A 17,059-nucleotide genomic window follows, 5' to 3' on the forward strand; every position below is an offset into this window, starting at 1 on the left:
AGACAGAAGTAGTTTTATGCATTCTTTCCGCTATACTTATAGGCTATACAATATGTGTGGTGTAAGCCAATGTGCATGCATGTCCTATTTTAATTTACAGAAGTATGGTCTTTTTCGAGTCGTTATTCGTTCTTATAATCAGCATTATCAGCATTAGTAGGCCTATTAGTATTAAAAGTGACTTCGCTATGGGAACGTAGTAGGTGTTTCTACACAAATCTCGCGATGAGTCGTTGCCGGTATTCTCCAAGGACAACGTACGCCTTTGGCGTTGACGTTCTTGCGTCAATCACATACCATTACGTGCAATAATGTGCGTATCCCACCTACAACTACTACTACTACTTTACAGAGTTGAGTGCTGAGTTTGTGAGAGGGAATGTCAAGCGGAGAAACATTGGTTAGTGAGGCAGACGGGAACGGCGGCATAATGGGTGAGTTTTCTCACATTTTGAAATATTTCCTGTTCTCTTGTGTGTGTAAAGTTGACCCAAGTCCAAAGTTAACAGAGACTTTTGTCCAGCGAACCGTTTCTGTTTAACGCTGAGCGAAATGAAAGGCTTGGAGATAAAACCGCTCGACAATAGTTACTCAGTGTTTAACGTTAGCCTAGCCCCTGGTAACCACTCTCGTAGGGGAATATCACACCAAACCCCATGTAGAAATATGATCGTTTAATGCCTCAGTGCTTTTTCGTTCAGCGTAGCGAACATTGCACACCTCGGAGATCATTGTGGTCTTCCGGTAATTTTGGTGCATAACCTTAGCACCTATTTTAGAAACTTAACCTCGTTCACCCTGGTCGCTACCGCCCACCATGCTGTGTTATGGTGTAACTTGGGAGTTATTGTTAACATTATTCGTCGGGCTAACGTTATAGAAAAGTGTGTCGTAAAGTTGAAAATCTCTAGCTGAATCTGTTGCTTGAGTTGTCGTCGTAACCTTATGCTAAATTGAAAACTGGATTTTAATGAGTGCTAGACTGACTTAACGTAACATTATGCTAAGACAACGATTAGCCTGTAACGTTATGTTACACGTTCCAGCTATGCACAATCTTCAGATGCATGAATGGAGTTTGGCTAGGAGCTATCTAAATAACATTTAACAATATAAGTTGACATGGTCGTTTTAACGATACGGCCGTAGTTGGTTTACACGTTAGCCTGGTATTTCCTGTGTTTTGTCATGAGTGAGTAACGTTAGCTACGTAACTTTAGCCAAGCCTGCTCATTACAAGTGTAGCTAACGTTAAGTTAAGACTTGCTGTTGTTGCTATCAAACCAACCAAGACTATCTAAAACGGTGAGACGTTGTTTTCCAAAAATACGTCGCAATAGCTGAATATGGCTTAACTTAGCTACGTAGGTCAGTGTCATCCTAAAACAGGTCTCTCTGCAATCCTGACTTGTAATGCTATTGCATTGTGGATCGATCACGTCATTGATTTCACCCGTGTTCCTGTTGAGTTTGCGGGTGGTTGGCTTATAATGTGACATGTTTGGTGCTACATGACTCATGTTACATGCCTGGTCTTCAAAGTTATGCCCACTACATCCAGACCCACAACATTCACATCTAATTGGATCTGAATAAGGACACCGCTGCAGCCGCATGCCATGCCATCCAGGAGAGAAGAGGGGGTAGAAGTAACGTTAGATGCAGTAATTAAACCTCTCATCATGGGAACAAAATTGGTGGTATCTTGCCGTCAGAGCCAAGTGGCATGTTGCCTGCGCTGTTTGCATAGTGGCAATGACATAGCACAGATGGGCAGGTCAGGCGTTCAGCCAGACAGACAGAGAGTGTCAGATGGCGTGGCAGTCAAATACCAGGGGAAGTCTGTGGTGACCGAGCTGCGTGTGTGTGTGCTCTCAGTTTGTTCAGGTGTGAGTGTTATAGAGTTCACCCTCTCATTTCTAAGGGTGTAAATTACCATCATTTCTCTACATGCAGTGAGGTGTTGTAAGTCAGCAGTTGCACCACATGTCTAAATTGAATTGTCCTTATCTATACAGTGATGTTACTGTGCACAGACACTCATGTCTCTTTTGGCCGTTTGCTGTGCGTGTGGTCTAGCTTACATTTCTGTGAATGTAAATGAAGTCTTCCGTTTCAGTGTTTGCTCTGTTGCAAATGGGGAATAAGTTGTTGTCAGTGCAGTGCTGTCAGCTTCAGTATGCTCCAGTGTGTGTATTGAAATGGACTGTAATTTGTGTTCAGGCTCAGATGCATGCCCTCACATCTGATTTTATAGCATAGACTCATGAGGTTGAGATTAGATTTTGAAAATCAGAAAATGAGACAAAACATCAGATCGTTGTGTTGTGAGTGCATAGGAACTATATCATGTGAATAATTTCAATATTTATTGGATGTTTGCGCATGTTTTATTATTTGCCATCTAATGTTAAGATTCTGCAAACAGTTCGCTTTATCCTAGGCAAAAAGAAATCCTGATAATAATCAAGCTCAACAGGATTTGAACCTTTTTATGATTTGATGTGTGTATCACAGACAAAAACACGTATTCCAGTGATACAATCGAAATGTAGCTGAATGCATTCGGCCATAGGATTCATGTGATGCTGCCTTGTGGGCTTAGTAGCACTTAGTGTGTGAGATGCTGAGAAACATCTGTTCATGTGAAAAGTGCACTGCAAATGCCAGGAGAGAATGTATGTCATATGCAGGATGTGATGTCACGTCACCATGAAGCAAAATTGTGACAGTTATGTGGACAATTGAATGAACGGTGCACAAAACATATGAAAGAAACATGTACGGTGCAGGGGTGCAATTAAAGTGATCTATTGTTTAATCAACATGCTTCAAGATTTGAAACTGAGTGCTATTGAATATTTTCCACTTGTAGATACTGTGTTTCACTAACATACTGAAGTGTCATGTGCTGACATGTCACTTGTGCTACTGGCCAATACTTCACACATGAAATGAACTGAAACATTGATATTTTGACAATATGCACTATTTGGCTTATAGCTAGCTCTGTTCAATGCTACACTCACTATGTTTGCCATACCGGGCTGACAATTCGCCACAGCTAATCCCACTAATTTAGCAGTTAAAGTAGCGTTAATCACATCAGCAACACCTGCCTACAAAATATCTTTTCAAGTGGTGAATTGGCACTGCATATGTGGTGGAAGAATGCAAATTGCATGCAGGGTGCAATGTTACCATGAAATAGCATGCTGACAATAATTATCTCAGCTAAGGAGGTTGTTGTCGGTCTGGTTTGCCGGTTTGTTTCGGTAAAGCTGCTGATTAATGTATAATGTGAGAGTAAATAACCCTCATGATGTCATCATTTTAGCTCTGGCATGGAGACTATAGATTGAACTCACTGACCATCTTTAACATTTCGTATAAAAATGGGGGTAAAATGTAAAAGTAGCTCATCTTAAACTTGCTGTAAACATTTTAAAGGAATTTGCTGTAAACTGTCCATCTCTTTGAAACTCTGTCTATTCCCATGTGAGGGAACCCAGTTCGAATGGAGCCAAGTCACATCAACAGAGACGTTTGTAAGAATAACAGTGTGGGATGATGCATGAAATGTCTGAGCTCTCCTAAGGTCGTGGGAAGGGGTTTGTCAAAAAACACTGTTCAACCTCAGCGCTGTCGAATTCATACTCAATGCTGAGAGTCCTGCCTCTAGGCTAGTTGAACCTCCTGGTTACCCCGGCTTCCTGGAGGCTCACCACATTGTTTCCGGTAGTTGAGCAAACAGCAGAGTGCACCGTGCATTTTTCTGTCTGTAACTGTCACATTGCTTTCCTGCAGTGATTTCATTTGTCGGTGACACTGGCTTGGCGCTTCAGCTAAAGATACAGATGTTGGCCCTCTTTGAGAGAATGGAACTTGTTCCACCTTTTGCAGTGGTGTTATAATTATTTATTGAATGGTGCTTTTTAAATAAGCTCTGCCTTCATTTGGTCAACACCTCTCAATATGTCAGCAAGTATTAAAAAATGTTGTTTTTCCTAATTTTTGCATTGATTCTGTGCAGGGCAACTGCAATTACCCCAAACAAGTTGCCTCAATTCTGATTTCTGTGATGACAGTGTAGAACCCAATAGACTTAAAGTAAGGCATGTCTGTCTGTGACTGAAAGCTGATGCACAAATGGACGCAAATTCAGCAAGCTATTTTCTGAAATACAAGCCAGGTTTTAAAAAGGTTGGATGCTATGTAAAACATGAATAAAAACAGAATACAGTCATTTGCAAACTAGCTGTATTTACTTCCTGAGCCCATGAGTAATCTCCTTTGTACAATCATGTGTTCACAAAGCAGTGAACCTTGCTCCATCCTCGCTTGTGAACCACTGAGCCTTTCGATGATGCCCTTTTCATGCCCAATCGCGATACGATCACCTGTTACCAATCAACCTGTTTACCTGTGGAATGATCCAAACAGGTGTTTTTGGAGCGTTCCACAACTTTCCCAGTCTGTTGTTGCTCCTGTACCAACTTGTTTGAAAGGTGTTGCTACATATAAGCATATATTTACAAAAATCAATGAAGTAGATGAGGTCGAACATGAAATATGCTATCTTTGTACTGTTTTCAATTGAGTATGTATCAAAAAGGATTAGCAAATGATGGCATTTTTATGTTTTACACAGCGTTACAACAGGGTTTTATTTGTGTGCATTCATGGTTACAGTTTGGCTGAGAAATTGCAACCTAGCTCATGTGACACCTCTCCTGTCAATAATAGCACCATATCTACAAAGTGTTATAATAAAGCAGTTCAGTGGCTGCTGAAGCCTCAACATATGCGAAAGTATACAGCACAGAGACATCATTTTTTAGTTCAATGTAGACCAGAGCATTTGACCATTAGTTGCACACTGTTCTTGTGTATGTCGTGTATCCCTTCACATTGGAGATGAGGTTACATTTGCAGCCGTTTGCACATTGTTTCAGGCTGAATGTTTGACTGCTCTGCTTTTTGTCAACTGTCTCCAACATGGGAAGCAGTTAGCAGAGGGCTCATGGACATAAGCCAATAGGCTGCATGTGTGTCTGCGTGTGTGTGTACATACAGTGAGGCCAGTGTGACGACTGGAGGATGCATCATCTTAAGCGTTCAGATTAACTGGTGACAGTAACTATAAACACACAGGAAATAACTGTTTTATGATACTGTCCAGTTGCTCTACTCTGGGTCTGACTTTGTTGAGCCACAGCATTGAAATAATGTGATGTGCTAACAGTCTGTTTCAACAATGTTTGCTGAAGCTGTCTTCAAATCAGACTCTTGTCATATGTATTTTTCATGGCCCCCTTGTGAAACTTTGTTAGCTGAGGTGATAACGGTGGCAGTCTAACGGATGAAAAATGTGTGTCCAGCTGGTGAATGCAGAACTTAAAACATAAAACAAGGGAGTGGTTGGCCTCACAGTATTGCACATGGGGAATATTGATATTGCACACATGAGTATGCACTGATATTGCACGAGTTAATTTGTCAGATTCAGGTGTGTGGTCCTCTGGGAGACCGCAGCAGGAAGGAAGGACCTGCCGTATCTCTCCTTCTCACACAGAAGGTGAAGCTACCTGTCTAAGAAGGAGCTGCCTAGTGCCTTCAGAGTGTCCTGCAAAGTGACGTCCCACCCCACGCCGGACAGTCTGACACCATCATCTGGCTAAACGATCATCCCTGACAGCTAAGCTACCATTAGGCATGATAGCTTAGCTGTCATCCTCCTTTCTCCCACTACCTTCACTGGGCCAAGAGGGGCATCCCAGAGCAGAGCTGGCCTTCTTAACCAGTCTGTTATCAGATGAAGCTTTATTACATACATCTAGCTAAAACTAATGCAGACTATTACAACAATCCTGCAATGACTCCTCCCTACACGATGGTTATAATGTTCGGTTTTTGTTAAAACTGTTTCAGAGAGGTGGTGAATCAAGTGCATGATGATTTTGGAGCATGTAGTTTGTAGTACTGTTGAACTGTACTGATTTATACAGAGAGGCATTTCTGTTATTTAGCATACCTGTCTTGCTATAAATGGGGTGGACAAATAATTTAGAGTCAAATCTGAACACAAAGATGTACACATACTGTGCTCCAATGCGAATAGCACATGAACTGCTAATACATGCAACATGCACGTGACTGAGCTTCTTTAGCTGCTGCTGTATTTAAGAAAAGCTTAATATTATACTTTATATTAATTATATTAAAAGCTATATATTGTTGGATGTTTCATGTCTGTTAACAGGCAAATAGAGATGCATAAAAACACCAAAACTTGTTCTCCATATACATTCATTTGTGTCTGCTGTTATGCGAAACAGGATATTTCATCCTTGTCTAGGTTGTGCCTGTTTTATGTCTTTATGTATATTGGTGAAGAGCAAGGCTAAAAGAGAATTGCTGTGTCATTGAAAGTGTCCTTTTACCAATTTCTCTCTCTGGTTCTCTTTTCTCTTGTTGTGCTCCTGCCTTATGGACCTGCCGTCATTGACTGCTGCCTTCCGACGTCAATTGTTTTATCATCTTGACAATCTGTCCGCTCTCCAACCCAGCTGTGAGTACTCTGCGTATTTTTCATCAGCCTGGAGGCCCTCTGTGCAGTACAGATTGTAGTAAAATGACTCATATAAATTCATTGTTCACTAAATGCCTATAGATACAGTTGTCTTTGTTTTTTTCGTTATTTTTCGAGTTGAGACATTTGAGTCTAGACATATGTGTACTGTAAATGAGTTAGTTGATTGTACAGTGCACCTTTTAAAGTAAAAGTAGAATAATAATTAAGCTTTTAGAATAGAACAGGTTGCATTTTTAAAATTAGGTAACATAAAAACATTTTAACCACTTATACAACCACTTGATGAGATTTAATTGATGTTTTGACCCTCTTTTCATCACCATGATACATATTGTTACACATTTGAATGTAAAGTTTACTGTTGACCTTGAAAACAATAGTTTGACACCTCATCCCACCACTACTAAAAACCATCTTGACTCCTGGAGGGCTGGGCGATAAAATGATGTCGATAGTGGATCTGTACATTGATAATGATGATAAGCTTTGGGCATCTCTATATGATATGGATTGATTTGACAGCCTATCACACAGCAGTAATAAAGATGGAGCCAGTCAGAACAGCCAGTCAGTCTGCAGTTTTTGGCTTGCGCATTAAAGTATAACCCCATTTCCTACCGCACATCATCGTTTGAGCTACAGGTGATGAAAGTAGATTTGAATGTCTTCTAGAAGAGAGTGACCTTTGCCGCGCTGCCTCTGCTCTCTCTCTCCTGGAAATCCTGGAAAACAGTTGACCACTTTTCCATCCATGAAAAACACATGGAAAATGAGAGGAAAAGTAAAATGTTCTGAATAATCTTGTGTTGTCCTGAAACATTATCCATCACTCAACTATTTTCCTCAAGTCATTGCCATCTAGCTTAAGTTATGTTCAGGATCAGATTAAAATTCAAATGGGAGTTGATGGACTGTGTTTTGAATAGGCTGCTCTTGGTAACGTTGTGGAATAGCTGTGAACACACACCTAAGTCATGTCACATGGTGCCACATGCAGGCTGCATGACATTACATTTAAAGTGCTCCAAACTCTGAATAATCTAAGTTACATTATCGTTGAAATGTAAATATTAGTCACTGCTGGTGGGTAACTATGATAGTTTTTATTACGTTGATAGGTTAACTAAGCTCTCCTCCCAAATTGTTTTACATGGCTGAATAATGTGAAATTGGTTAGAATGTTTGGTTCCATTGGTTATATCTTCAATGGTTTAAGGTTTGTGATTCGACTTTGGCATAGGGCAATGGTCTCAGATGTACGTTGAGCATTGTTAAGAGGGTCGGATAATAATGACTGGGAAGCCAGGGTCAAAACAATGAATGGTAGCCCAACTCTATGTGAGTCAAATACAGTACTTCAAACAACAGCACTTCTACTGTCATTGCCTCTTCAAACGCAGTGCTGCATCATTAAAGTAAAATGATGTAATGATGCAGTAATGGTTAGTACAATTCAAAAGAAAAAAGGGATAAACAATAGTGATAATAATACATTTTATTTACACAGCACTTGACAAGCATAGACCACAAATAAAATCAAATGAGGCAATGCTATAAAAACTTAAAAATACAATGACAGTGTTAAAACAGACAAGGGAAGCTATATAAAGAATATTCAACAACCCAACAACATACTGGTTTAAGTCAAATCTCACAAAGAAGAAAATCGGACTTGTTTTGTCTTAACGTAACTGTGCTCAGTTCAGTTCAATCAGAAATCAGCTGTTTATGCAGGCACAATGTATTTATTTTGTTATTGAGGCACCGCAGGATAATTGGGTCATTTTCAAAGTGCTTTGTGACATCTGAGCTTACTAATGTTGCTATCTGCCACAACCTGTGCTTGTTTTCTACTATACTATTGTGGCCCTTGAAGAAAAGTATCAGCTATGTTTTCTTTTTCGTCCACAGCAACAGAAGAACCTGGAGGGCTATGTGGGCTTTGCAAATCTCCCCAACCAAGTTTACAGAAAATCTGTCAAGAGAGGTTTCGAGTTCACACTCATGGTTGTGGGTGAGTAATTGTGTTTGAGCTCTGTTGTACATCCTTCCTTTCCTCAGTCTATGACAGAATCAGGCATTCATTTAAACAAGCGCTGAGAGGCCTACACTCTCTCAATCTGTTATCTTATTCAAGTGTGAAGGTTTTAAAAGATGTTGGTAGATGTAGATAGAGTAAACCTGCGTCTGTGTAAGAGGTTGTGGCTCCTGCTGTACTGTACATGTGTTGAGCAGGATTGAGTTTCACAGAAACGTCATGGCCGAAAGCGCAAGCAGCTGGCTCCCCAAATGCATTAGAGATGGGTTTCATTGAGGAGGATAAGTTGCACATAAAACAAGACTCCAGGAAACTGTATTTAAAACAAATGTTTGCCATTCAGCAGTACAGGCAGTCCACTTCTGCTGCATGAGTGCCTTTGTGCTTGTGTGTGTTTCACTTGTGTCTTTTGGGTTGTGTGGTGGGAGGAGGTTTCCTGTCATTTCATTCACGCAGCCAAAGTCAAAAGCCCAAGCAGCTGATTCGAAGGGAGGCGCACCCATAGGACCCTTCCTTTTGCTGCTGCACGTTGTCCAGCGGTACCTGAGCAGGAAGCTGCACTGAATGCCTGCATGATGTCACATCCTGCCCCCTGGGTTCATGGCTTTCAGTGCCTACCTGCCTCCAGGCACAAAGAGCCTGTCTCCATGGCGATCAGATCACCCTTCTCCCTTCTGGCTTCGTTCATGTAGTCACGCCCTGGAGTTTCCCCCTGCTGTGTGCTCTCAGGAAGGAGGCTGTTATGTAGCAATTTTGTGTGCAGCATGTAATTAGAATAGCAGGGTAATTGGCAAAGTCAAGTGCTTGTCACACTGGAGTAGATGAAGCGTCAGATAGCGTGCGCTTTTCCTTAATTTTGAAGGGGTTGGTGGTAGTGCTATAAAACACATTTACCCACTGGGGACCCACCAGTTATGGAATTTATGGGATATAATGGAATTTCTACAGGCATATTTCAGAAAGAGACAGTTGTGAAGTGAGGGAATTTATGTTACAAACTTTACTTTTTTCACTGTATTTTAGTGCTCACTTTATGAGACATTACAGCATTTTAATAAATAAATATGGTAGAAACCAGACTGCTCACACCCTCAGGAAAGTATAAACACTCTAGAAATGACTACAGTTTTTTTGGTATCTTAACTATGTGCATATATATACACAACTAGTACACACCCAGTACCCACCCATTATTGAACTTGTTGGAGAGTTACATCTGCATTGTAGCTTGCATGACAGAAAGTCGTGACAGTGATAAAATTCTACACAGATACACACATACAAATGCAAAGAATACCAATAACTAGACTTGAAGTGACATATAACTGGGTCTGAGCACACTGACCTGCCAAGAATATCGTTAAGTAAGGATTAAACAGATGGTTCAACTCAGGTCTGTTTGCATGTATGGGCAGCCTCGGAAGAGGATTTTTTTTTGTCTCTTTTTAAAATAGTTTCTCAAAAAACTTTATATAAAAAAAAATGCAAAATTTCCTTTCGATGTTGTAAAGAACGATTCAATTTAAGAGATCAATTCTCCACTATGAAAGAGGCTGGATAACAGTGGATGGTAATGCACTTCCTAACTGCCGATGGTGCTAGATCAATGGAAATGTCAGAGCCCTAGTGGGAGCCATAAAACCGGTGTATTTTTTATTGTTCAATGTATATGGGTTTAAATGTACATTAGTGTTAGTGCGGATGTAGTGGGGGGGCTGTTCACAGAATGCAAGTGGAAGTGGGCCAGAGCCATTTGTTGGTCAAAGTCAATATTTGGCAGTGATTTGCACATTGGCAGGAACTGACCTTGATGTTGGCCTGTAGCTGGAGCTCATTGTGTTTGGTTCTGGTTGACAGAGAGTTGAATGAGCTCTGTTGTATCCTTATTGGAAAGAACCACCTCACATAAACAAGAGGAGCTTTGAGGAGGAGGAGGCGAATCTGACACAGGCAGAAGGAAATTGATGGCTTTGCCAACAGATATGTGTGTAACCCTTCTGCCGTTTTCTAAATGTGTTCAACTTTTACTGTCTCCTGCCCCTTTTGAAGGGAAAGTCCCTTCATAAACATAGAGCGGTGAAGAGAAGATGACTGCTTTCAAACGCTAATGTTGAACATACAGAATTTCCCTCTGACAAACGAGCAGACGTGCACATTATTAGCCCAGTGTCTTGGAAGCCCTGTCAAATGAATGAACCCAACGCAGGCTCCCTCTCACAAGCCAAACTTTTCCTGCTTCCCCTCTACCAGCCTCTCGTATGCAGTGGGAAGTGCCTTTGAATAAACCCCCATGGTTTACACAGCTGCTGGAAATTTCCTTTAAAGGAAGTGTGTTGGCTGCTGAGCGAGCCAAGCAGCGAGCCGGTGGGCCCGGCTTGGTGGGCCAACTCAGTGAGAGTGGTCTTCCTCTGGTGCTGCAGTTGGGATGCCCGGCTGTAATGACAGTGAGTGGCTTCTTTATATGTCCCACTTCAATTAGCTGGCATGGAGGACTTTAATGAAACTCTGTAATAGCAAGGAGCCTTCATCACTATGTTTGTGCTGACTAATGCAAAAGACCCATACAGCATTCAAGCACCCTGCAGAGTTCCTCCTAGTAATGGCGTCTGATCTTAAAACTAGAGCTGCCCCTTAAATGTCACTGACAACATGGGATAACAGCATGGCAGGTTACAAAGTTTTTCAAAGGTAGTCTTGTTTAAAAATGACCTAACTGGAAAACCCAACTGTAATGGAAGTCAGAAGAAGGCTGATGGAAAAGGAGGGCAGAGCAGCATGATGCACGCCCTGTTTCATCACCTTCCTCTCTCGCCCCTGGAAACTCAGCTGTGGGGCTGAACGCTAGTGAGGTCAGTTAAACTACTCCTGAACCAGACTGCACTCTGGCACTGCTTCCACCACTGCCATACAGCAGCATGACTACCACTTTTCTGACAGTGCTGTTGGCAATGACCAAGAGACGTTCCACAGTTTGTTAGGATTGCATTACTGAATTACAATTAGGAAGCAAACGTTTTTATTCCTTTCAATATGTCTCTTCCTGTGCACCTGGGCCATCAGACCAAACTAAGGAAAAAGATTTGACTTTTACAGTTCTAGTTCTGGAACAGCCCTACTGAAAATTATAGACAATTTCACTAATTATACAGTGTAACTCATTATCTTTCTGCATTTTTTTTTCTTTCTTAAATTGAGAGGTAGAAATGTAGGGAAAAGAGGAGGGGAATAACATGCCACCAAGCCCTCAGCTGGACTTAAACCAAGGACCTGGCAGTGTGCGTAGTTTGCCCCATCAATCTGCAAGTTACTAAGTACAACTTAGCCACAGCTAAACCTACAGTTTTATTAATTTGTAGTACAACACTTACTTATTCTTTTAAATATGAGAAAATTGCATTGAACATTACACTTTTTAAGCTCTAAAAATGATTTTGCTCCCAAAAATCCTGGCTAAGATCAATTATGTATTACTGGATTTTGTATAATTCAAACTTCACCAAGACTACCAAAATTCACAAGAATCAAGAATCAGAATTCAGTTTGCACTTCAGAGAGCTCAGGTCAGTGAGTGTTATAACTCACCAGCACCACAAGCATTGGGTGAACTGTGGGTAAAGAGTCAACTTCATATAACTTCATATATTGGTTTAGTCTGACTCACAGAGCAGCAGGGAGGGGTGCTGAATATTTTTCAGTCAGTCAAAGCCCATTATCATCTCATCACATTTATGTATAATGGTTCACTTTTACTCAGATTCTCGACCCCCTCCCATCCAAACAAGCAGCCACAGCTCTGACCAAACACGATCAGCATCTTCACTCAACCCACCACCGCCACCACCATCAAAAGAAAGATGAAAGAGTTTGGTTCTCTTGTAACCAGAGCCCCTCATCTCCCCTCTCCTCACACTGGGCTGAGACTTGGACCTGGACCTCACTGCGTCTCCCTGGTCCCGCTGTTCTCGTCAGCTTTTAGCTTCCCTAATTCAAGCCGACATTTTTATCGCATATTTCACCCACAGTTTGCACAAAACCACAGCCTTCCCCTGGTACCCATCAGTCTTCAGTGCATAAGAGCTCTCCATTCCCTTTCAGCCTTGAAGAAATGTTTACAGCGGTCTTGCATGTTTCATCACAGACCAGCTACAATCGCCGAAACATTTCTGTGATTGCAAGATAAATGTGACTCGGCCCGCTTAGGAAAATATTTATGACTCTGAGAGCGCGTTGAGTGAAGGATCCTTTTGTGCGGTGTTTTCTTCATCTTGCCGTCCTCCTCCCTGTTGGAGCGCTGAGTGGCTGAGTTGTTGGCAGCAGTGGCTCGTTCTGGCCTTGGCTACTTGTAAAGGTCAGGAGCAGCTCTTTGGCTGCGGTGCCAGCCCGGCGTATGACTGCCTCTTCTCTCACACTGAAGCCTTTGTTCAGCACCTCCTTGTTGCCCTCCACTCGCCCCAATCTTAACAGGCACACTGCTGATGGTATTGGATTACTACAGTCAGTCCCTCCAGGTTCTTGCAGAAATGTTTGTAACTCTTGTAGCTTTAAAAGCTCCTGAAAAATGTAGAAAAAAACACTGAATTTCATGCCCTTCACAATTTCTGTGCGTTTAAGTTGGCATCTTCAGATTGCTTGTTTTGTATGAGTAACAGTCTTCAACCCCTTAAATATTCAATTTACATTGATATAAAACCAAGAAAAGCAGCTGATAGCCACACTTGGGAAGCTGGAATCTGGTATTTTTGCTTAATAAATGACGTGATTAATTGATTATCAAAACTGGTCCCATTTATTTTTTTGTTGATTGTTTATTCAAGGTTTAGTTCTACAAAAACATAAGCAAAAGTAAAGACAGATTACCTGCTCTAACGTCTAATGCTAGCATACCTGGCTACAGATACTATCCTACACCTAACGCTAGGATCGCTCCCAAAGCCAAGAGGTAGCATCTAATTAGTTACCATGCCGTGTGGCACTAACAGCAAGCTCCATAAACCACCAGCAGGCTTCCATCAGTGGAGGTTCTTATAGTGGAAGGAAGTAGTGGAAATATATTAAGCTTCAAAGGAAAACAAAAGAAAGTAAATTGATCCAGGTACGACATTTGTCAGGATCTGTCTGTGGCATTGATTGATTGATCCTATCGTACGCTCACCCTGCAGGAAACAATGTCAGGGAGAAAAATGAAATGCAAGTGGGAATGATTTAACTGCTGGGCTGTGTAATTTCTGAAAACGTAATACTGCTGTTAGTTCCTTCATTCAGTAGAAGTAGCCAGTTAAATGTTGGAACTGACAAGTGTCATTATTTGTCATTATACAATAGAACTGCACAATGAAGTGCAGTTGGCACACTCCTCCATACTACACACACGCAGATATGTATAAGCATTTGATGCCAACTTTGACTTCTTGAGTGTTTTGACACTTTTACGGACACAGTTTGATCGATAATAAAAGTATTTAGATTTGATGCTCAATCCCGCCTAACCATGTTTTATTTTGTCAAATGATCAAAGTTTATATTAAAATAAAAGAAAGGACCTGTGTGAGAAGATTGTGCCTCACCTCTGTTACTCTATAGAAACTCCTTTTTATAGTAGTGGAGTGGATGGAAGTGTCGGTTGTCTGATTGCTTCCTGTGCCTCGGATGTCTTCGAGTACAATGAAATCTGTGCTTTTGATTTCTGTTTTCATTCCCATGTTAGAGTGAAAATTCATGATGACTGTGGTGGTTAAAAAAACCTTCCTTCCCCTCTCCTCCCTTCCCATGATTCTCCGATTAGATTCCTGAAATGCAGACAGGAAAAGAATTTGGGAGGACAGAACTTCCACCCTGTCTGTCTCCTCCTTCGTCTCATGTTAACGCTAGCCTGTTTTTAAAAAAAAGGGGGTTAAAAGGAGCCATTTCCTGTCCTGAAAAAATGGTTTTGAATCTGAAACATGTAAAGAATGAGAAACGGTGAAAGACTGCATTAGAAGTGGAGTTGATAAACATCTGGAGATCGTGTCATGTTGCGCCTCAGTCTGCCATGAAAAAGCGGATTAGAAAACAAGTATAGCGTGAAATGCATCTCTCGAGTTCTCCCGCTCACTCTGGCTCTGTCTTTGTCTTTCAGGGGAATCTGGGCTGGGGAAGTCGACGCTGATCAACTCACTCTTTCTGACAGATCTGTACTCCCCTGAATACCCAGGTCCTTCGCATAGAATCAAAAAAACTGTACAGGTAATTTATTTATGTATTTATTTTCCCCAGAAATAGTCCACACCTTCCATCTCATCTCAAGTGTCAAGACTGTAATGATTTCGATCTCTGGCAAACTTTTCTTTGTTCTTTGTGGATGAAGCCTTCCTCTTGGTATGACTTAGCCACTGATCTCACACAGGGCCAAAGGTTTGTCTGCTAATGGAAACATGATAGACGGCCCTCACCCTGACACCGGCCAGTTTAAGTGTCAGAGCCTGAGGCTGCTATAACACAGGTGTGCCCTAACCTTTTTTCACAGTGTCTCAGCGTTGCAGCCGTCAACTGAATAGTTGCTGTGTGAGACTTATTTTGTGAGGCTGCTCCTCCTGGCTGTTGCCACCCATGTGTTTGTGTTAGACAGTGAAACCGGTTCATCTGCTCAGCTGCTAACAAAGGGATGGTTTGTTGGCCAAAGGCAAAGATTTGTTATAATTTCAAATTCGGTAATGCAATGCGATTGTTATTAGGTTTACAGCTATAACACTTTTTTTAAATTAAGCATTTAACACAAAATCGACCCCAAAACAGGCCTGAGATATTCCAGAGATTTTGTTTAGGCGGCCATGATGAGCCACACTTGAAAATACACATCCACAACTTTTGATGATATCATCTGAATGGAATTCTTGGAGCTAATCCTTTGACGGGGAAAAAGAAATTCCCAAAGCGTAGTCACCATTTACAACCGAGGAATACTTGGATGGAAATACATGGCCCATGTTCACAGATTCAAGGATGGCCAGTCACATTTTCAAACGTTCTGTGTGTTTTTAATCTATTGAGAGACCTAAAGTGGTCACACATTAGTTAAATAAATAATTGCATGAGTATGAAATAAATAATCTTAGAAATAAATACAGACAAAATATTAAATTAACACTGAAACTGTGACTGATCCAATGAACTTGAAAAAGTCTTCTCAGTGTCACAATGTTTTTTCACCCTGCTTTTTCTGTTCAGCTGTCAGCGGCTCAGTCAGAACAAAGCATCAGACAAAGCCTTGGTCCTTTTTGTCTTCACCATAGGACAAAGACTTTGTGATGAAAAGAGGGCTGTATGTGTATAAAGCATAAAATGTCTTGGATCATTTCACAATTTGATGACAGTATTGCACATTTTGTCTGTATTCATTCACATGATTATTCATTTCATAACGTTCTATCTATTTATTTATTTATGAACCTTTTTGCATCTCCATATTGAGCCAGAGTGCATTTTGCACTATAAATCAGTACAAGTGGGAGTCGAACATCACTGTTACTGCTATGTAAAACAAATTGTATGACCAAACACATATATTTCTGAAAATTCCATAGCATAAGTATCTTTGCCAAAGTTGTCTCATTGCATCCTGTTACAGTAATAACAAATCAATTATGACTGAATGAAGCATCCTCAAACAGCTCTCCTAATGCTTCTTCTCTGTAAATCACTGCTTTAGCAGAACCACCACGCCGGCTCTGGCTGTGTGGAGTTTGTGGAGTTTGGAAAAAGGAGGCCCATGGCTGCAGCAAAGCTCTGCTTGAATGGGCTGACTTGCCAGCCCCCACAGAACCTCTGTTATGTGGGCTGGAGTATGGATGAAATGCACAAGAGGGAACATGAAATTTGTGCAGAGTAAATAACAGCAGATAGATGCGATGCGATGTGAAGTGAAGTGAGGAAGGCTACCTTATTGATTGATACTGCTGGTTTCTGGAACTGCGTGGGCTCCTTCCACGACTGTGTGAATGAATGAGGCTGTGCTACAGGAAGGGTAAGAGTCCTTTTAGTTTCTCTTGAATAAGTTAACTCTGAAACAGTATATTGTTGTGCTGAAAGGGAAGGCTGGTTTATAGTATGTGCATGCAGTTGGAGTGAGGGAGTGAAAGTGCATGTGTCATATGTAAACACTTTAATGGAAAGACGTGTGCCAGTGCCAGTTGTGACAGTAGAGGATTTAGTCTGAGTGGAGATGGCCAGTAGCTGTGCTTGATTGGATATGGACATCTCAGTAAACAACATATTTACTTTTGTCTGCTCCAAAAGGCTCCAATGTAAACATTAAGGAAATATTGCCAAAAAAGGGGCCTGTCTTTGTTTCTCTTAAAGAACCAGTATCTCTCATTCCTGTGAAGACATGAGTGGATTTAAAATCCAAAAGGTTTTCATTATATAAATGCATGCATGAAGACAAATGGACA

General features: G+C 41.2%; 1 protein-coding gene across 2 annotated transcripts in view; it reads left to right on the forward strand.

Moving 5' to 3' along the window:
• The first annotated feature begins 303 nt into the window (after positions 1-303).
• LOC121620175 (septin-7) overlaps positions 304-17,059 on the forward strand; it is a 38,274-nt gene continuing 21,518 nt past the window's right edge. For both annotated transcript variants that reach the window (XM_041956148.1, XM_041956149.1), the window contains exons 1-4: positions 304-434; positions 4,259-4,260; positions 8,507-8,609; positions 14,749-14,855. In XM_041956148.1, coding sequence (XP_041812082.1) covers positions 380-434; positions 4,259-4,260; positions 8,507-8,609; positions 14,749-14,855 — 267 coding nt within the window. In that variant the 5' untranslated portion in view covers positions 304-379. The remainder of the gene's footprint in view (positions 435-4,258; positions 4,261-8,506; positions 8,610-14,748; positions 14,856-17,059) is intronic.

Source organism: Chelmon rostratus, chromosome 16 (assembly GCF_017976325.1).
Source record: "Chelmon rostratus isolate fCheRos1 chromosome 16, fCheRos1.pri, whole genome shotgun sequence".
Taxonomy (NCBI): domain Eukaryota; kingdom Metazoa; phylum Chordata; class Actinopteri; order Chaetodontiformes; family Chaetodontidae; genus Chelmon; species Chelmon rostratus.